The sequence below is a fragment of the Hippichthys cyanospilos genome, chromosome 1 (assembly GCF_059441005.1).
Source record: "Hippichthys cyanospilos isolate Australia breed blue-spotted pipefish chromosome 1, RoL_Hcya_1.0, whole genome shotgun sequence".
Taxonomy (NCBI): domain Eukaryota; kingdom Metazoa; phylum Chordata; class Actinopteri; order Syngnathiformes; family Syngnathidae; genus Hippichthys; species Hippichthys cyanospilos.
In genome coordinates, this window is record NC_142369.1 from 4,564,950 (window position 1) to 4,586,321 (window position 21,372).

At 42.7% G+C, this 21,372-nt stretch overlaps 1 protein-coding gene across 4 annotated transcripts; it reads left to right on the top strand.

The window, feature by feature from the left end:
• The first annotated feature begins 1,268 nt into the window (after positions 1-1,268).
• gigyf1a (GRB10 interacting GYF protein 1a) lies at positions 1,269-21,192 on the top strand. Of its 4 annotated transcripts, none has more exons than XM_088431820.1 (25): positions 1,269-1,501; positions 5,900-6,565; positions 6,639-6,702; positions 10,380-10,509; positions 10,603-10,698; positions 10,793-10,910; positions 12,615-12,723; positions 12,845-13,044; positions 13,117-13,349; positions 14,897-15,017; positions 15,107-15,292; positions 15,445-15,584; positions 16,507-16,678; positions 16,752-17,053; positions 17,773-17,873; positions 17,948-18,048; positions 18,128-18,201; positions 19,023-19,163; positions 19,249-19,440; positions 19,687-19,892; positions 19,980-20,134; positions 20,207-20,373; positions 20,456-20,500; positions 20,579-20,723; positions 20,995-21,192. In XM_088431820.1, exons 3-25 carry the CDS (start codon positions 6,668-6,670, stop codon positions 21,060-21,062), a joined length of 3,237 nt encoding a protein of 1,078 aa, XP_088287946.1. In that variant the 5' UTR covers positions 1,269-1,501; positions 5,900-6,565; positions 6,639-6,667; the 3' UTR covers positions 21,063-21,192. The 4 variants fall into 4 exon arrangements, with proteins under 4 accessions (XP_088287946.1, XP_088287956.1, XP_088287963.1 ...); XM_088431830.1 differs by having other exon boundaries at positions 19,252-19,440; XM_088431837.1 differs by having other exon boundaries at positions 16,752-16,975.
• The last annotated feature ends 180 nt before the right edge of the window (positions 21,193-21,372 follow it).

Genomic DNA, 21,372 nt, shown 5'->3' on the forward strand with positions numbered 1-21,372 from the left:
TGTTGATGGCGACAACAATTAAGTCGATAACGATGTTTGATGACCGACGACGGTGACGCTCATGACATTGACGATGATGACGACAACAACGACGATGGCGATGATCATGACGACAATGACACTTATGACTACGACAATGTCGACGATGATATCGCGACATTGAAGACGTCAATATGCAACAACGATGTTGATGATGACGACAACGATGATAACGATGTTTGATGACCGGTGAAGACGACGGCGACGATCATGACGACAATGTTGATGCGATCATGACGACAATTATGACGATGACGACATACAAACAGAAAATCGAAACAATGCTTGAACAACGATAATATTACATTTAAATCCAAGTGGATGAAAGAAAAATAACACTCTAAAAAGTATTTCACAAAACTACCCACCAGTAATAATATATATAATACAATGTAATAATATATTTTACCTTAATAGATCCGCAGACACGGTCGTGTTTACTTTTGAACGATAGCTATTTGCTCATCTGAGGATACTTTAAAGGGGAAGTCAACCTAATTTTCTTTCATTGTAATATTACTGGTACAGGGCTCATGAATGCGAGCGAGACGGACTCTTAGACTTTTTTTCCCCTCCCAGAGCTATTGACTCAGAATAACAATAAAGCAATAACACACCGAAATAACATTTAACGATTTCACTCCTGTGAAACTTTAATTCCTATTGTTCATTCCGTTCATTATTTGTGTTTAATATGCACTAATTGCTTCAGTATAATCAGGGTAATCTCGCCATTCGATTCTATCCACCCCAACTGGTTCGAACAAGACTTTTTTAATGATATTGCCTTAATGGAGCATTAGTCAAACCGCAAAATCCATCTATTTTAAGCCATTTTTCAATTTGCTCTCGTCTGAAAATGACACCATCAATGCTAAGGCTAAAGTGAAATAATCTGAAATGATCATGGGACCCTTGCCACTACCAATATGTCCGCCGCAAAAGTGCGTTAGCTGGGTTGGCGTTGCTAGTATTCATCGCTTCAAGCTGTCACTTTTAAAAGTGACATTTAGCACGTTATAACTTCATAATCGAACTTTTTTCGGATGTTGGGGGAATGCGCTTACTAGAGTCCGTATTTTCACTTTCAAACGTGTTTTTTTTTTTTTTTTTGCAACACGAAGATTTTTTTTGCTTGAATACTTTTGCCACCTCTGATTGGCCCGCCCGCTTGTCGGTGCAGTCACGTGGTATTCCACGGACGGCCATGTTTCCGAAACACAAACAACAAGACTAGCAAGGCTGCATACACACACACACACACACACATACACAGATGCGACCGTTGGAGGAAGGCGAGGGAGAACAAAAATACGACATTGGCCACGGAGCGCGGCTTCCCGGGAGTCCCATCGTGTTGAATGAACGTGTTGACGAGTGTTCGGACAGCCATGCGTGCAGTCGTTGGGCTGTAGGCGACGCAGCCTGACTGGCGCTTGTTCTCGCAAACAAGTGACGAGAGGTAAGCCGCGCTCGCTTCGCTCTGCTCGGCTCCTGCTTCCTCTTCCTCGCTAGCTTGTTAGCTTAGCAAGCTAGCGTTAGCCGCCGTGCTAACATGGCGTCTTGTTCCCACTTGCTCCAACCCAACGCGGCGTTATTTTTGGGGGGGATTTCTCGCTCCTTTCTCGCCCTCCGTTGTGGACTTACCATGCGAGCGCCGGGGGTTGGCGAGCAGGCCCGAGGAGCCTGATACTCCGCCCCCCTTCCGCCATCATTGCTGCTGGTGTCATTTGAACCTCGGAGGCCTCGGCCACCGACGCCGAGCTTTGGTGCTGTTACCCTGCACAAATGAGGGGACCCCCCCCCCCCCCCCCCAAAAAAAAAAAATCGATTCTTTCGCCAACATATCGTAGTTTCCCAACATTGATATCGCGTGGGGTATTTGCTAAAGGCTGCAGCTAGCTCTTGACCCCCCCCCCCCCCCACTCGTTCCTATTGAAGGTGCACCACGGAGCGAAAGCGACGTAAAACGCCGTTTTTTTTTCCTTCAAGTCAAAGTGCGTCGCAGAAATAAACGCGAGCAAATACAATTTTCGAACGAAACGTCACCAAAAACATTCGAATACGGTTGGTATGCAGAAATGGAAAAGGAATGCTAGGAAAGTCATTGCAACAATTAATGAAATCCACCCTTAAATTACAGTTGGATTTACATAGTTATTTACAGAAAATGTTTTCATAGCGTGGGAACTTACACTGAATGACGGATTTAATTGTTTCTAATCAAAGTAATGAGTAGAGTTGTTTGAAACCATTTGTTTTTTATTTGTTCAGAACAAATGCAGTACGTGTGCTCAACTTTAATCATCGATAAATACGATTGCATACTGATACCACTAATATATTTGATACTTTTTAAAAAAAATTGAAATTATTGGCAACCACATACCGACACCACGCTTACATTTGATCTTTTTTTCAATAAAATAATTGTCAATATTCTATCCTTGTAATTTGTTATCTCTACTTTGATTTTTTCAAACTACCCCAAGAGATTGGCCGATACCTCCATGCAAGTAGCCATCTCGGGACCCCCGTCCAATTTTTTTTAAATGAAGGTTTTCGTAGACGGTTTGCTGATCATCTTACTTGGGATGTTCTTTTCCCAAGTGACGAATGTTGTGAGATCAGAGTGTGTAACGTTGCCATTCGCTGTTTGTGTATTGTTCAAGCACAAGTGCAAGGGCTGAAGGAGACAAGTCAAACCGTCTTTTCTTTCTCAATATGTGTCAAAGTCCACTGGAAAAATGATCCACACAGCCGCGTTGTTGACAACAAAAAAGCAATAAGATGGCGCTTGACGAAAGTTCATTTTTACAAAGTTCTGTGCAAATGCTCCAAAACGGATGCATGCTATATCAAATTCTAAGTGCAAATATATATATATATATATATATATATATATATATATATATATATATATATATATATATATATATATTAAGCATTGTAAATTATTATGTGACTTATTTTGCACTCGAATGAACGTTATTCAAACACAAATATGTGGAGAAAGTCTGCCTATTTTTGCGGATATAAATTGACGCTTCCTAATCCAGGGATTGAAAATGAGGGGAGAAAAATTCTACTTGTACACAGAGAAATACAGTACTCCAAAATAAATCCTGTGCAATATGTTCAGATGACAATCATTTATACTTATTTTAGATGCTTTGATGTGAACTAGTTCAAAGATTGTGCAGAAAATAGTAATTTATTCATAGCATGTAGGCAACTTGATTAAATCCAACATTATGTAGTTTGTAAAAACTCTTGTTTTTAAAATGATTTAGCTCATTTACAAATCTTTGATTTTATTTATTTTTAATGACTAATGAATAGAATTTATTCAATTTATTGTCCAGCCAAGGTCTGATTATAAACACTCAAGTTGTGGCATCAGGGTGAAACCTCACAATATGGTAAATCCCAGATTTTTTTTTTTTTTGACAAAAATCTTAACTATGGGTTACTGAGCAATTTAATACGACGACAATGGCTTTCTGTCTTTGATGATGCAATGTTTATGGTTGAACAAGCACGCTGCCCAGCACTATGATATGTTTTTACGGTAATGTTGTCGGTGCCCTTGTGCAGGATGGTTGCTGAAAAAGCTACTGTGCACTTCCAAGTTTTGGCTAACAGTCGTCTTTTCAATTTAGAATCAATTTGAGCTTTTTCATACTGTTTGCCAGGCCTTTCACTTTCCAAATAACAATGTTTGGACTCGGAGATAACCCAAACACATTATACAAGCACAATAATAAATCACTTTAAGAGGGCATAGTCCTCTAATGTGTTCTCAGTGTCAACAAAGATGATATAACTGGACTTCTCATTAATTAATTGGGATGTCAACCCTATTTATTGTTATTTTATTATTATTATTATTATTTTCATTTTAACACACACGCTTGAGATTTATTATTCATTTTTAATACGGTGCAAATTAGTACAAGCACATAATCACTATTAATCATAATTCTATAACATTCATATCAATCATGAAACATTTCAAGTTTTTCATTTATTGGGAAAAAAAAATCAGCTAATTTTTATACTTTCCAGAACAAAATCATCTTGTGGGCCGGATTAAAGACACATGCAGGCCAGAACTGGCCCGTGGGCCTTATGTTTGACACCCATGCTCTATGCACTCAAAACACTGTATTCTGTTCAATATTGGTTAGTGGTGGTCATTTCACATTTTGCTGCCAGCTAAAAATTACGTCACAGGACTGCTTATTACCCGAGCCCTGAGCAACTGTGATGTAATTTTCAAGCGTCAGCCAATGAGAAAATACTTGTCCCCTGTGATGGATTAAAAAAACAAAAAAATTCTAAACTTTTCTCAACTCATTCTTATTCCGCAAACGCAACATTAGAACGCTTCATTTATATCATATTGTGAAGATTGACTTCTTTAACCGTTCCTTCGGCTATTGATGCTAATGCTAAATAGCATCTTTGTTGCGGTACTATAACCCTTTTAGAGGATACAAAAGTTATTTGGCCAATTTGAGCAGTATATTGTGGATAATTACCTTGATAAATAAAGTATTTTCATGTACATATAATACCTATAAAAACACATTTTCCTCTTGCGATTGACTAAAAATTATATAATCGGCTCAAGCCTTAGGTAACAACCAATCACAAACCAAAAACATGTTAGCCACATTTACTTTGTAAAGTTAACTGCTATGTTAATGTTTGCTTGATTTTGCAAATAACTATTTTTTCCCTTTTTTTTTTAAATATTGTATGTGTGTGGGTGTGTGTGTGTATATATATATATATATATATATATATATATATATATATATATATATATATATATTTTTTTTTTTTTTTTAATATTATAAAAACCTAATTTCAATATTATTACTTTGGAAGACTGTTGCATTATGGGAGTCCAGGCTAAGCCAATCAGAAGATGTTGAAAGGCTTGCAAATGTCCTAAATTGGCCTCTAGCACCACCCGGTGGTTTTGGGGTGTCAACAACAATTTCTATTGTGACTTGTTCGCATTGAAAGGATCAGTGGAAAAAAGGGGAAAATGCAAAAACATCGGGTTTTAAATATGTCCAAAATTGACAATATTTCCCATTGAATGGGAGTAAATGAGCCCCACACGAGCTAAATTTGACACCTATAAGGTGTCCCTCTTGACCTCCCGTTTGCAAGCATTTAGAAGGGACAGCAGGATGGCATATTGAAAGTTAACATGTTTTGACAATCTATGCAACATTTTAGCCTCCTAGTATTTTTTTTGTATGCTTTATCTTTCATACCACACATCACAAACATCCAAAAGCCCGAATCGGGTAAAAATTTCCCCCAGCGATTAAAATAAACAAAAAAACAACAACAAAAATCAAACCAATGTTTTCAACAGCTCTTTTTAGTGAACTGTTCATGAATGAACGGCTCGTTTTAAAGGGCCAAATGTCCCATCATACGTGTAAAATGAGTCAAGGATTGGATCAAATGGAGCCTGCTCTATATTTGTTTTGTTGCCATGACATTTTTTAAAGACAAATAGCTGGCACTCCATCAAGAGGACTGCGGATTTCTCTCATCGTTTAAATAGAATTCTTAGGTTTCTGATTTTAGCACTCGCCTGGAAATAGTTTGCTGTCTCATTTATTCAGGAAATGTGTGCATGTATTTTTCTTAGCTCCGTATGTCAGGAAATCTGAACTGCAGCCGTCCACTTCGCCTTTATTTTCCAAATTGTGCATCATTGCCAAAACAACATCAATAGAATTACAGGCTGTAATGTATCAGGGTGTGTTGCTCAGGTATTTATTTTTCTTTGTTTTTTTTTTTTGTTTTTGTTTTGTTTGTTTTATTCCAGTGGCGCAGAGGAAAGGAGGACAGGAAGTCGAGGCGTTACCTGGAAGGGTCTCCGTCAGTCCACATTTTAGTCGGAGCGAGCAAGACGCCAAGAAAAGGGAAAGGAAGGAGAGAGTTCACGGACAAGAGGAGGTCGCCTCTGCTCTCGGCAGCTGTTCCAGCAGCCTCTTTTTTTCTTTCTTTTTTTTTTTTTTTTTTGCTTTTTTTTGGGCTGTGACTTTTTAAATGTTCCTTTCTTTCATTTTTTTTGAACTGGTTCAGGTTCTGAGTTTAAATGTGAGATCTAACTGCTGTAAAAACTAAAACAGATAGAGAGGCAAGGGAGAGAGGACTAATACTAGCAATTACTCTATTTTTGTTCCATCGATAATTTCCAAAGTTCCTTTAATTTTTTTCAACGTTGGACAACCTTAACGGGCTGTGAGTAGCAGGAGCTTCCATTCTCCGATCTGAAGCCCTTCCTTTGCAAGCTCGGACTGATAACCTGGTACCCTCAAGCACCTACAACTGGCAGCTATTCTTGTGGATGTGTATTTTTTGAGGAGGGGGGCGCCCTGTGACCACAGCTCAAGCACCACTCGGCCTTTAGTCACCCAAGCCTAACTAAACCTAGCCAGCTCCAGCCTGGTCCTGCCCAGTCCAGCCTACTCCCATATCTCTGGACGGGGTAAGCTTGGACACATGCCATCACTAGCACAACAATACAAATGTGTGACGCTACGAATGCGTTTGTGTTCCAGATACTCACTTCTGTGTGGACGTGAGGAATATGACTGCTGAGACTCTCAACTTCGGCCCAGAATGGTGAGGGACTGCACAGTTTGTCACCACAGATCCGCATGCAAAATATGCATCGGCGTTAAAGAGACTCTTGTGGTTATAATTGTGTTAAAAAGGATTAAGAAATAACATTAGGTGGTTAATTTGATAATTGTAATTGAAATTCAAGTTGCTCTAGTGTCTACGAAGGCCCCGCAAGTGATGAGTTGATGAGGCGTTATGGAGCATGTCGGCAGGATGACTCGTTGAGTTGAAATTGTTTCACTAAATACTGACACCTGCTGGACTTTCAAAATCCCGCTGAGTTGATGACCTAGCGCAGGGGTTCTCAAACTTTTTGGAGTCAGGGACCCCTTATAGAAAGCAAATTCTCCAAGTCCCCCCATTGGAAGTGTTTGCAGAAACAAAACAAAAAAATCTTTTAACCCCAAAATCATTTAAAATCATTTAAACCAAACATAAGTGCCCTTTATATTCAGCAAGATATTCAAATTGACAACAAGTATATGTTATTTTTCAGCTATGCCTCCAGATAACAAACCGGGTCAATTTCCCCCCAAAAGGTTGCTGCCATTTATTTAGTCAAAAACAACATTAGAAAATAAAATGCCACTTTAGCTTTACTGGCGTCATCGCTTCGTTAGCACGTAATTGTAGACACAAAATGCATTTTGACAAATTAAAAAATCATTGCATTTAAAAAAATATATAAAACGGTTGAATTGAATGCTTTATTGAAGAGCCATGAATTATTTCATGTAATATAAAATGAACACACACACACACATATATATATATAATTTTTTTTTTGTATTACTAACCCAATGTTCTGTCCGCCCAAGATGTTCCAATGGCTTCTATCTCGGTAGACAGCCAGCCAACAGCAAATGAGTGTAACTCTTCTGTAATTTAGTTGTATCAATTGTGCAGCTCTCACTCACTGAATGGTAAAACTGTAAAGAAAAGAAAATACACTAACGCAGGTAAGTCCCATATGCAGAAATTATAATTCTTGTACGGAAATTGCATAGATCAAATCAATCATTTATCTGAATTGCAAATGATAGTCTTCTTAATTCGAAGTGTTAATCAGATGCAAACAAGTATGATTATCAATGCAAAACGTTTGCATATGCTAACATTTACCAAAAGGAAATACCTAGCTCAAACGAAAATTCTAATGAGCTAAACACATGCAAGGCAACTATATAACACGCTGAAGATAACACTAACGTTAGCTAGCATGTTATCTACAGTCGCAACTTGGTATCAACACATGACTAATTTTGGGCATACTGCCATAAATGATAACATCACAACAAAGAAAACACAAGTCATGGGCCAGATCTCACAAAGAGAAGGAGCAATTCTTGCGCACCGACAGCATATGCTCCCAACTGAAGCCCCACCTTCTCTAACCAGTGCACACTGGTCCACTCTTAGTTGAATCAGACGGAGCCATCATCATGTTTTCCTTTCGGTTTTAGTAATATTCCTGTGTGTACACAAGAAAGGACTCGGACTGTGGTTCTGTCTGCTCGCTTCTTTTATTGAAAAATAATGCCGTAACAGCCTCGGCTAAAATGAGCCTCTGTTAGCTCTAACAGGCACATTATGGCATTTTGCAAACAGCATATCCTCACCCCAAAAATTGTGCCTAGTTTGAAAATAAAATAAAAATGGCACACCTCCTGTTAGGATTATGTTATGACTATTTGACTTATTTTTTTTCTTTTCATTTTCTTCAAAGTCTTGGGCAGTTACGGCCGCCTCCCGATTTTGTAGATATGAATGCGGACAAAGTCATCGCTTGCATCTGAGCTCCCGTTCTGCTCGCTGGCGGATGTTTGCGCAGCCATTTGGAAGCGTAGCCTGCCGTTTGGTCACAGTCCATTTTGAACAGGCCGGCACTCCGGCGAACGTTCCTGGTCCGCTGCCAGATGCGGAGCAAATTTCTCTCCCTCTGCACAACTGCAGCTGCTTGCCTGTCACGCTGGTCCCAATTCCACTACCTTTGAAGCAAAATAAATAAATCAATAAATAACCAAAAAAAATGAGGAATAATTTGAAGAAATTGCTCACGTGTAAGAAAAATTGCAGTTCATTCAGTGTGGCCAACACACACAGATGGTTGCTTTATGAATCCAATGAGGAGTTAAGAAGGTTTGACCCAACAGGCTTCGCGGTTTTGCTCAGTTCGTTGCGCTTTTGCCAACACCGTTCTCCCTCCTCCTCGCCGAGGTACATATGGTTTAGATGTGGGCCTGTGAGTCAATAACGCTCCGCTGAGAGGCAAGTGAATGGTGCCATTGTTAAGTTGCCGGCCTTGAAAGCTGGTCCTCCTTGTAACAGCTTTTTTTTTTTTGCTCAAATTGAAAAGTTAATATATCACATAGCAGAGCATATTCAGTGTGCGGTTGATTTGTTATGTCATGTGAATTTAGTTTCTTGTCAGGTGCGTGAGAAATGTTTTTTTTTGTTTTTCCAGATACATTTACATAGTAGAGTTTATTCTGCTTTTTGTGTACTGTATTTCCCCAAGTACAAGTTTTTGTTTTTCCTCATTTTCCACCCCCATATTAGGAGGATGGACTTAAAACTGCAATACTCACATCAGACCAATTTTTTTCCACGTATCTGTATTTGAATAAAATTAATTCGAATGCAAAATAAGTAATATGTCATTTACAAGACTTAATCCTTTGAATACTAAATCTTTTTTTTTTTGTATTTAAAATTTTATATATATATATATATATATATATATATATAATATATATATATATATATATTCCAAGTCTAGGGTACTCGGAAAATTAGTTAAAAATAGAATTCCCACTTCCATAACGGCAACAGTATGTTATTTGATGTACGATGTAGAAATGCCTCTAAAAGTAGCATAATTTTGTCATTTTAATAACACGCACATCATGTGCTTTAAATTCAAGATTCAAGAGATTTATTGTCATACAATGTTAGAAAAATATTGTTATTCTTCTGACAAATACTGCCATTTCAATTCAATTTGCAATTTTCTTCAAATCCACCTGCCTCGCAATAATTAAAAATAATTTGGGATATCCCGATCACATTTAGCACTAGAGTCCTAGGCACCTGATTTTGATGATTTTCCATTACTGAGTCCCGATTTGATATACGTTATACACAGTAAATAGAGTATCCAAATTGTTTTTTTTTTTCTTTCTTTCATATATAAAAAAAAAGTGTATAACCTTGTCTAATATATCTAGTGAAGCAGTGGTTTAAGCCAAGTCACCTAAAACATTTAAGCTTTCTCCCACTGGCTATGTTTATGTTTGCTGTTTCCTGCTAGGTTGCTGTGTTGCATGTAGTACACGTAAACATTTTTTTTTTCGCAATGTCTGTACTTCTCGAGCTATGAAAAATGAAAGAAGAATGAATAGAATGAATTTTTCCTACCCACTGACGTCAGCTGTTAGCATGTCCCTTGTTTTGTGTGTGTGTGTGTGTGTGTTGTGTGTGTGTGTGTGCTAAAGAACTGATTTAGCTCCTGTCTTATTTGATATAAACACCATTCTTACACTTTTCTAAAAAAAAAAAAAAAAAAATCCAAACGCTTCAGCGGTAGTCAGTTTTTGTACTGTTTAACTGCCTTTCTCTCATCTTTCCCTCCAATGCCAAATTGTTGCTAAAGTTGAGCTGCGTCTGTCCCAACTCAGGCTCCGTGCACTGTCCAGTGGGGGGAGTGTGACATCCCCCCCTCCCTCCCCCGCCATGCCAAAGTACAAGCTGGCCGACTACCGTTACGGCCGAGAGGAGATGTTAGCACTTTATATCAAAGACAACAAGGTAGGTTGCGCCCCACGCAGCTCGAGGAAGCCTCGCAGTAACGTTCCGAGCCGTCTGCCGATGGCCGTGTTCCCTGATTGCTGTTTATCTTAGGTCCCGGAGGACATGCAGGATAAGGAATTTGCTGCTATTCTGCAAGATGAGCCCATGCAGCCGCTGGCACTGGTGCCTCTCACTGAGGAGGAGCAGGTCAGCCTCTCAGCACAAAGCGCAACGACGCGGCGAGATGAGCCTTTCCATTGGCTGACATTCCTCACATTCTTCCCCACTCTCGCCCTGCCAGAGGAACTTCTCCATGTCTGTGAATAGTGTGGCTGTACTGCGGCTCATGGGAAAGGGGGCGGGTGGAGCAGCCCCGGCCGGAGTGGTCCGAGGACGGGGCACCACGCGAGGCAGCAGAGGTGAGATTGCTCCGATGGAAAAGTACAGATAACTCTGGTGGTGGTTCTTAACCTTTTATTCATTTTTTTTTTTTTTTTACCACCAAACTAGCGCAAACCATTTTAAAATTAATAATGACAACATCCTCTAGCCGTCTGCTTTGCAAGTTTATTTTCTACGCCTGACATAGTGTTCTTGACAACAAAAGCTAATGTTTGTGGTGGAACCCATTTTAAGTAGATCTTTTTTTATTGTGAAAAGCCCAACAAGACGTGTGGCTCATTTTATATATGCGAGTGAACACAGCATTTTGTGGGTCTGGAAAATGTCATAAATTTCTAAGATGCTTGACTGAATGAGGTTTAACTATGCTCAAGGCTCCAAAATTGAGATTTTTGATTAAAGTTGGCCATTTAACTTATTCGTTGACCGCTATTTTCAGACAAATCAAGTTTATTTGTATAGGCCTGAATAACTGCTTCTCGGGTTAAAAAGAATTCATACAGATCATAATTACACAACAGCATCCCCTAAACAAAGCTCCCAGAAGGGGAAGGAAACATTCAAAAATCCCATCTGGGGAAAACAAAAAACCTTCAGAAGGGACCGCAGGTAGGGGGAGTCCCCTTCCAGACTCAACAGGTTGCATTAGATGCAAAAAAAAAAAAAAAAAACCCACACTGTGCCATATTATGCTTCGTTCACACCCAACGTGAAATATCGTCTCATTCATTCGGTAGGCTTTCAGTCGCCAGGTCTTAACAGCCGACATTTAGCTTGTTCATACAATCGCGCCAGAGGTGGGGGGTGAGCTTTTTGTGCACTTTACAGCGGATCCAGGAAGGAGAGCCCCGCTGAGAACTTTCTCATTTCTGGGATGTAGCAGAGCCAATGTTTTCTCCTACATCACCTTTCTTCTTTTTTTACATTGTTGTCCCTCTCTTTGCGGCAATACCCGCCCGAAAATAAAAAAAAAGTTTCAATCGCAATCAAGTGGTCGATACCGTGCTAAATACTGTGCTGTTAATGCTGCACTATTGCTATCTTGGCACAGTAACTACAGTTTAACAGACAGAAGTAAATACTGCAAATACCAGTTATCCAAAGTTGCCCCTCCGCCATTCAACAAGCCAGGTGAGTGCTCTTACTTGGCTCCATTTTTGTATTGAAAGCTCAGCTGACCATGTTGGATAGCTCCAGGTGACCGCAAACCGCTCGCCATGATGCATTCCTGGCCCCCTGTGTGAGACGTTGAATATTCCCGAAGCCGATTGGCTGTCGTGACGCGACAAGCGATGAAAGTTTAAAAAATAAAAATGAACTTGGGGCTAAATTAGAGCTATCTCATGCCGCTATCAATTTCGCATTGCTCGCGACGCGTCGTTCGCCTCGCCCAATGTTCCATTGCGCAAACTACATTGACTACAATATAAAACTGTCCGCTTTTTCGCCTTGTTCACGTTTGGTGTGAACGCAGCATTAGGCAGGAAGTGTCCTGTGCAAAGAGGCCTTGAATGATGTACAAATGTGACTTTGCGACTGAATGAGTTAATATGTTCAAAAATGAAAAGTGTTGGGGTTCATCTGAAATGGGAGCTATTTAGGGAAATAGTTAACTGCTGTTTTCCTCCAGTTTCTCTGCCATCTTGGTGTTCGCTCACTTCCTATTTAGTGGGCTTTGTCCAGTCACATTTGTTTCAGTGTGTGTTTTTGTCCGTGCGCAGGCCGGGGCCGCGGGGAAGGTGGATTCTACCAAAGAAGTATTGAAGATGCTGAGGTCGGTTTTGGCCGTAGCTCCAGAGAGATACACCGGAGCCAAAGCTGGGATGACCGGTAAGGAAGTCAGAGCTTCCTCTTCTTCCTTTTTCGTTTTTACCACATCTGAAGAAGATTGAATTGAAGGAATGTTCAAAGAGGATCTTAGTTTAACAAGCAATCCAACCCCCATTTGCAGAGGTGAGCGTCGATTTGAGAAGCCACTCCGGCGGGAGGTGGGCCGCGCCGGCTTTGAGGAGTCTGCTGGTACCGGGGGCCCCGGGAGGAAAGAGTACACAAGGGCTGACAGCGATAACTGGCGCACCCTCCGGGAGGAGCAGGAGGGGGAAGAGGGGGAGCCGGGAAGCAATTGGAGAGTTGCCGGACCCCGCAGGGATGGTATGAGCAACACAAACACTCCCTCAAGAGGCTCAAGCTGGAGACTGGGCTGAGCAGGGCTTCTTTTGGCAGATGGCGGTCCCCGCTCAGCAGGCTGGCGGGATCACGGTGGTCCGAATGACAGTCGCCGTCGCAAGTTCGATTTTGACTTTGGTGGTCCCGAGAACCTTGGCACCGGTAGCCGGCGACGTGCCGGGAGCGAGGGGCCTGAGGACGACAGGGACGGCCTGCCTGAGTGGTGCATGGATGAGGAGGACGGCGGAATGGGAACTTTTGACTCCTCTGGCGCCTTCATGCCTATGAAGGTGAGTTTTGGCAAGCGTTTTTACCATTTGTTTGTGGGTCATTGAAAATCACTATCACTGAATGGATTTTTTTATGGAACAAAAAAAAAGAGGTCCTTAAAGGCATTATATACAACATTCAGAGGCATCCATACATCCATTAGCTTAACCACTTATGCTCACAAGGGACGCGGACATGCTGGAGCCTATCTCAGCTGTCTTCGGGCAAGTAGGCATCGTACTCTCATTCACATTCATTGGCTCTTTGTTCTCCAACTGTTGCAAAAAGTTCCTCAGGAACTCCAGAATGTTACACATCTAACCTCACCTTTTATTTCTGGCTTCATATTAAAGTTAAAAAGTAAAGGCATGCAACCTTTTGCAAAGGCGCCACAATAACACAATATTGTGTTTGTATGCGTCTAGTGACTAGGTTTAATTTACCATAAACAAAATGGGCTGAAGTCCATAACTTTCTTCATGTTCAAATTAATTTACACCGAAAGTTAAAAAAAAAAACTTTCCTTTCATCAATGTCCTACATAGAACAATAATTCCACTAAGACCAACAATAAAACATGAATCACTTTAATACTCCTTTTAAAATTACAGTAAATCTTTTTCATTACAGATCACTATGTATTATTATTAAACTACTCTATCAATGAACTAAATAGGGGTAGCTTGGTGGCGCAGTGAATAGCACGTCTGCCTCACAGTTAAAGGGACTGAGTTCAAATTCACCTCACTCCTTTCCTGTGTGGAGTTTGCATGTTCTCCGTGAGCCTGCGTGGGTCCTCTCCTCTCCAGCTTCCTCCCACACTCCAAAAACATGCATGGCAGGCGAATTGGACATATTTAATTGTCCTTAGGTGTGACTGGGTGCGTGAATGGTTGTACGTCTCCGTGTGCCCCGCGATTGGGAGGCAACAAGTTCAGGGCGTTCAGGGAAAAAATTAAAATCCACTTCTTCGTCGAATATCGAATAACATACTGTTGCGGTTATGGGGGGGAGGCGAGGCAATGTGCGCATAGAAGCAAATACTGCTTGCAACAACGAACTGATTTGAAGTTTCAATGCTTTATTTTTTGACACAGCTGTATATTCATTTGTCCAAGCCCTAAAAGTCATCATCACTATGTAATACACCAAATAGCTCCTCCCATTTAGGACTCGGACTCTCCTATCCCTTCGTCAATTGTTACAAACATCCTTGTTGCTCTTCCACGGGTAGTCATCTTGGTACCCGCCCAATTTGTTTATATTGAATCAAATCTCCACTTGTACTCGGAGAAATGCGGTATTTTACAAGCTTAGTAGAAGATACCTGTTGAAAAATGCAATTGACTGATGAAGTGTGCATGTGTGTATCTGGAGTAGGACTTGGACCTTATGTGTGTTCTAAAATTGCTGTAATATGCATGAAATTAGACTTGCTCATACCCGCAGAAACTCTGTTTCAATGTTTAAATACAATTCCAAAACGCTAGTCTGTGTTGACGTTTCTGTCTTGATAAACGAGCATAGCTTTTTAATTACCCCTTAACCTTTGCCGGTGATCTCTTAGAAGGGTGGCAAGGAGACAATCCTGGAGGAGGAGTTGGAGTTCAAGGGCATTGAGGAGGAGGACGAAGAGGAGCTCCTTCCCGACACGGAGAGAAACGGAAGCGACGTAGACAAAGACAAGGGTTAGTGGATTCTTTCCGATAATCTCAGGCACAAATCACCTTCATCTGTCCATTGATGACTTTTTCTTTCTGTCTTTTGCTTCCTTCAGAGAGTAAGGAAGCCCCATCAGCTGCAGTCGATGGGGAACCCAAGCCAGAGGCGCCTTCCTCCTCCCCCCCTGCCCCATGTGCCCCTCCCTCCATGGAGCCCCAGCCAGGCAACAGCGGCCCAGCAGCGGACGCCGCTCAGCTGAGCAGCAGCCACCCTTTAAAGGACGCCAGCCCACCAAGTGAAGGTACCAAGACCAAGTGTTGGCGTTTTGCTTTGATAGCTGCTTGTTTCCTGAAATGGCCGCTCCCACTCCGTCGCGCTGTCCCTCCTGGACAAAATGCCCGTTAGCGAGGCCCGCTGCGCTTGTCTGTGTGTGAGATGTGGCTGTGTTTGCAGGATCCAAGAGCAAGGTGAGCCCCAACACTGCCTCCTCCTCAATGCTGCCTCCACCACTCCCATCTTCTGCTGCTGCCCTCCTCCCCACGGCTGCTGGAGGAGACGCTGAGGATGACGAGGGCATGAAACACCTGCAACAGGTATTTGGTCCGCTCTCATTCACTGAGGTCAAACCTCAGCCCCGATCTGAGGAGTCCTTTCTGCCCTTTCTTTCTGACGTTAAGGACCAAACCAGTTACCAAATAGAACGCTGTCTTCTTTTATATAATATTTTCCCATTAAAAATATTTGTCTCAAACATTTCTGTCTTGATAACGACGAGCATGACCCCTTGACCCCTTTCCTTTGCCGGTGATCTCTCAGAAGGGTGGCAAGGAGACAATCCTGGAGGATTTTATGAGCACAACTTGATGAGTAAAATATTTAACACTTGGACCTTGAATGAAAAAGACCTCTAAAGTGTATGTTAAGGCACAGTCTTTGCAAAGCTCCTATTTTGAACATCTCATTAAGAATATCTTTTTTTTTCTTCAAGGTTTTCTGTTCTACTCGCGACTTACTAATTTTTATACTGCTAAATGTTGCCTTCACAAGAACAGCATGCATTACTTTTTGGGATGTTATATGCCGAACATAAAGCTGTTTTTTGAGCTACTTCTTAATTTGAGGCCTCTTCCACACCAGTTGCCTTCTTTGACATTTGGTTCTTAAGATCGCAAATGATAAACTTAAAAAAAAATGAGGTATTTACACCAGCCCTAGCGATACATGCTGCAACTCCACTTGCTATACCTCGGAATATATCATTAAAACCTGGTTTTTAATACGACAAGGCGACTATGAATAAGAAAACCAACTAAGAATGAAAATATGAGTTGTAATGGACCCTGTAGAATCTTTGCTTCCTGACCTTAAGCATAATGCAGTGGTAAATTTTGAGGGGGGAAAAAAAACTATCATACAGAAGCTTATGAGCCGCAGACACACATACTAAACTGCTTCAGTACGACTTTGTTATGTCGCAATTTCATGACGAGCTGAATGCTTTTCGTGTGTGTTTAGGAGGCAGAGAAGATGGTGGCGTCTCTGCAGGACACCTCTTTAGAAGAGGAGTGTTTCACGCAAGCTCTGCAGCAGCAGCAACAGGAGAGCAGGAACACCGCAGCCGCTCTGCCTCTGTCGCACGAGGCCGCCATGAAGTGGTTCTACAAGGACCCGCAGGGAGAGATTCAGGGTACAACTGCCGATTCACGTCGTATTTTTCCAATGGCCTTAGTCTCACCAAAGGGATTTGACCGCACATGCAGGTCCGTTCACCACGGTGGAGATGTGCGAATGGTTCCAGGCTGGCTACTTCACCATGAGCCTCCTTGTCAAGCGGGGCTGCGACGAGGGCTTCCAGCCCCTGGGCGATGTCATCAAGATGTGGGGCCGTGTGCCCTTCGCCCCGGGGCCCTCCCCGCCGCCCCTGCTGGTGAGACAGCCACCACCGGCGCAACGCCCGCAGCCCGCCCGGGGGCCCGCCGGGACTGTGAGTCCGAACTCGGCCTGCATAGACCATGGGAAGGGGTGGATGCACGAGGGAGGGAAGATGGATAGACAGGCTACGGTAATAGATTTTTACATCTTCTATGGATTCACAGACATCTGTACATGCATCAAAAGATGTCTTTCCTCTTCTGTGTTTGGGCTGTTCCGCCTCTGTTCATTCTGAGTGAAACCCTGCTTCTTTAAAATTGCGTAGGAAAAACAAATCGACACTTGAGACCCGCTGCTCTATCCCAATTTTATTAAATATGGAAAAAGAAATTCCCAGCACTTTTTCATCTATGTTGAGTGACACGCAACCTTTGTGTTCTTGACAATGTTTGTGTGTCTTACTGCAAATTTCAACTTCAAAATATGAGTCGGAAGGATCATTTATATCAAACATTATTGGACCAAGTGCTAGAATTGGATTACATGTTAGCACCTCTTTCCAAAAAGGCATTTTATTAGTTTATTTTGTTAAGTTAGGGCTGTGTTTGATAAGGATTCCATTTGAAATTGGTTGGCCAAGCCTATTTTTTTGCTCCCCAAAAAATACTGGTAACTAAAAGAAAACATTGGAATTTTGAAAACCCAACCATTGATTCAATCTTGGTTGAAATTTGAAATTTTGGCTTTCCGTGTTATGAATGACGTCCACGTGACTTTCAATTTCACCAAAATTTAACAGGAAGGGGTTTCAAAATGAGGCGGGATCAGCAGTTTGTAGTCAGAGATGCTTGCTTTCCTTTCTGGTGGGATTCTTGCCACAAAGTAAGAGTTCTCTGTCATCACCCTCAGGGGAACCTGGACCAGGAACGTCTGAAAAAGCAGCAGGAGCTGGCAGCGGCAGCTCTTTATCAGCAGCTCCAGCAGCAGCAGTTATTCCAGCTCATTAACAGGTGAGTGCGGCCAAAGCTCAGAAGCTTCTGTGTGTGGCTCGCGCTTCAACCGGCATTTACCTCCTGACTCGCAGGTGCAGTGAGCAGGGTATGATGCCTTCGATGAACAGGTCGATGTCAGTGCCAGATACAGGGTCCATGTGGGACATGCATACCTCAGCTTCACAGCCGTCAGGTGCGCGCCGGTCCGCAAATGTGCTTGAGCGACGATGGCACTGCGTTCTGCTAAAAATGCCCTGGTGCTCTGCACGTAGGTGGTGAAGCCAGTCTTTGGGACATAACAATGAATCCTTCTACTCAGGGTCCAACTCTGGAACAGCTTCAAAAGGTTTGTTTTTGGCCCTTGAAATGACGCATTCACTGCAGATTATTTTTGTTTTTACCTTTTTAAGTGCTCCCTGTAGAATTTTCTTTCTAGAGCCAGACTGCTTCACAGACATACACACACATATATATATATATATATATATATATATATATATATATATATATATATATATATATATATATATATATATATATATATTTTTTTTTTTTTTTTTTTTTTTTTTTTTTTTTCATACAAAGTCCAGATATTCAATCCCAGGTATTTGTGTGCACTTCAGTATCTATGATAATGAATTATTTCGGCTCGTAGTTATAATAGATTGAAAATCAATAATATACCAATGTATTTATATACTAATAGAATTGTTTATTACTTTATCATTTCAAGTAATTGAACATTTTATTTAATTTTTTTAGTGCCATCCTTTAGCCAAACGTGTGAAAAAATTGGGGGGGAGGGGGGATAAGTACCTGAAATTTAATGACAGGAAAGAAATCATCTGTGTAATGGTATTTGATGTTTATTTTCACATTTTATCTTTATGTTCCCAAATATTTACAGCGGTTGCATACAAGTAACACTGATGCCGTTAATAATTACATAAAAATCCATACCGTGGCCTTGTATCCTTCAATGCATATCATGAAATTTTGTGAGGTGATTCTGCCGACCTGTCAATCACAATAAAAGGGAATCTTATCTTTATTCGATGACATTTGGCAAATCAGTGGGCCGGAATATACACAGTGTAGAGAAGAAAAATACTTTTTAAGGGTATTTTGGGGGTCCACGATTGTGTTATTGACAAGATTTCCATCCAGCTCCAGCAGGAGAGGCGAGATGCCGAACTCAGGGCGAAGCGGGAGGAGGAGGAGCAGCAGCGTAAAAGAAGGGAGGAGAAGAGGAGGCAACAGGAGGAGCAAAAGAGAAGGGAGGATGAAGAGCTCTTTAGACGCAAACAGGTGGAGAGCCCCCCCTTCCCCCCCATCGTTCCCTCCTACCTTCGCATTGTGGTAACGCATTTGTGGTGTGGTGTGTGGTCGGCAGCAGGAGCTGATTTTGAAGCTGCTGCAGCAGGGGCCGGTGGCGGGCGGCTCTGGCTGGAGCGGGGCTTCTTCCTCTGGGCTCTCCAAATCAGCCAAGCCCCTCTCACTCCTGGAGAGGCAGCAGGAGGCTGAACGCCTTCTCAAGCAGCAGCAGCATCAGCAGCAGCAGAGAGCCCAGCAGCAACGGGAGCGGGTAGGAGCCCGTATTACTTACAAGGGCAGCAATTCGCCATTTGTTCAATGAGCCTTTAATCTGAAGAATATTTTGTCGGTTATCCCATGAATCCGACATAAACAGGACACTATTTCAAATTGACAGTGCAGTAAAACGAAGCTAGAGTTATTTGTCATGTCAGTATGTAAAAAGACCCCCAAAAACTTAAAAATATGTTTTGGCAGTTGAATGGGTTAACGTTCTCATTTTGTGTGTGATCTGCAGCACTCGGGCATGTCGATGGGAAGCTCCTCCATGGGAGGCCAATGGGGAGACGGCGTGGGCATCTGGGGGGGTCCGGGCGGCATGGAGGGCAAAAGCAGCGGCGGCATGGGCATGTGGGAGGAGGCCATGAAGAACCAGGCCGGCCTGCGCGGCAACGGCAATAGCAACTTGGGCTTGAAGAACAGTCGCAGCAGCCCTTCGCTCAGGTGCGTCTGCCTTGCCCCCGCTTTTCTTTTGGCGACAACTTGGCTTGGCCCCAACCCGCACGCCCGCGTCTGCACCTGTCTTTCCAGCGAGCAGTACATGATGCGTCGTAAGCGCACCGACGAGGAGGAGAAGCTGCTGAAGCTGCTGCAGGGCATGAAGCCCCAGGACGGCTTCACCACCTGGTGCGAGCAGATGCTACACGCCCTCAACGCCTCGGCCAGCAACTCGTCTTCTCCGGATGGTAAGCGCTCTCCCGTCGCTCTATGCGCGGCAGAGGCCACCGTTTTGAATATGGCATCGCGGCCATTTGCAGTGGCTACAATCGTGGCCTACCTGAAGGAGGTGGAGTCTCCCTATGCCGTGCTGGATTTCATCCGGTCTTACCTGGGAGACACAGTGGAAGCCAAAGAGTTCGCCAAACAGTTCCTGGAGCGACGTGCCAAACAGAAAGCCAACCAACAGAGGCAGCAGCAGCAGCAGGTAAACAATAAGCCGCCCCACCACAAATCCCGCTCTGCCGTCTTGGCGGCACTTGTGAAAGCCTATCGCTTCCTTTTCCCAGCTGTCGAAGGAAGTGGCTGGCCTGAACATGAACTTCCCTCTGCAGGTAAAGGTTTATGCTGACACCTTGATCAGTTTAATTGGGGGGTACACTTTTTTTTATTGACGTGCGCTTTTTGAACAGGACACCATGCGAGGTATGAACGCAAGCGCCCTGCAGTCTATGTTCCAGGCCAATCACATGGGCAAGGCTGCTCTCTATGACAACCAAGGAGGGAAGATGAAAAAAAAACAGCCCATGATGCTGCACTCTGATCCCAGCATCTTAGGTAGGTCACCTCACGAACTCACCCACTTTATGCCACTTTACACAACACACACACACACATCATGTGTTATAATTGGACAGCCATGATCTACGTCATTACTGAAGTCAGGGGTAGACTTATAACCGTGTTTTTGTCAAACTCACCCAAATTGAAGTAAAAATGTTTAAAAAAAAAAGGGGGGGGGGGGGCGTGTGGTGAACTTGTACTCTGAAAAATTGTTTTGCTTCAATTCAATAAGTCTGGCAACTCCTGCATTTTGCCCCGCCCGCAGGCTACTCATTCCACAACACGGCCGAGTGTCTGAGCCTGAATGAGATGGAGATGGTGGAGGATTACTGATGTGATGACGACGCAGCAGCAGCAATAGCTACCTGAGGCCTTCTTGTCTTTTAATCAGACAAACCTGATGACGAATGTGCACTGCTAGGGGAACCCGAGGGCCGGGGGAGGGAGCAGTCCTAAGAGGAGGTACGGGGATGCAGGGGGGGGGGGGGGCACACCCCTCTCTTGTGGCTGTGACAAAGAAAGGGGGTGCCCTGCTGCAGCAGTTGAGCAGGGACCACGGGGGTGGGGGTGGGGCCTGCGTTTCAAAGAAACATGGGTATCCTCCGGCACTCAACATTTTAAGCACCTTATAACCACTAATGCA

Bases quoted from the DNA above. Each gene is read 5' to 3' on its own strand.
- gigyf1a (XM_088431820.1), top strand. From the start codon at position 6,668: ATGACTGCTGAGACTCTCAACTTCGGCCCAGAATG. The intron at 13,350-14,896 runs GTGAGTTTTGGC...GTGATCTCTTAG, and splicing joins GCGCCTTCATGCCTATGAAG to AAGGGTGGCAAGGAGACAAT. The intron at 17,054-17,772 runs GTAATAGATTTT...CATCACCCTCAG, and splicing joins AGATGGATAGACAGGCTACG to GGGAACCTGGACCAGGAACG.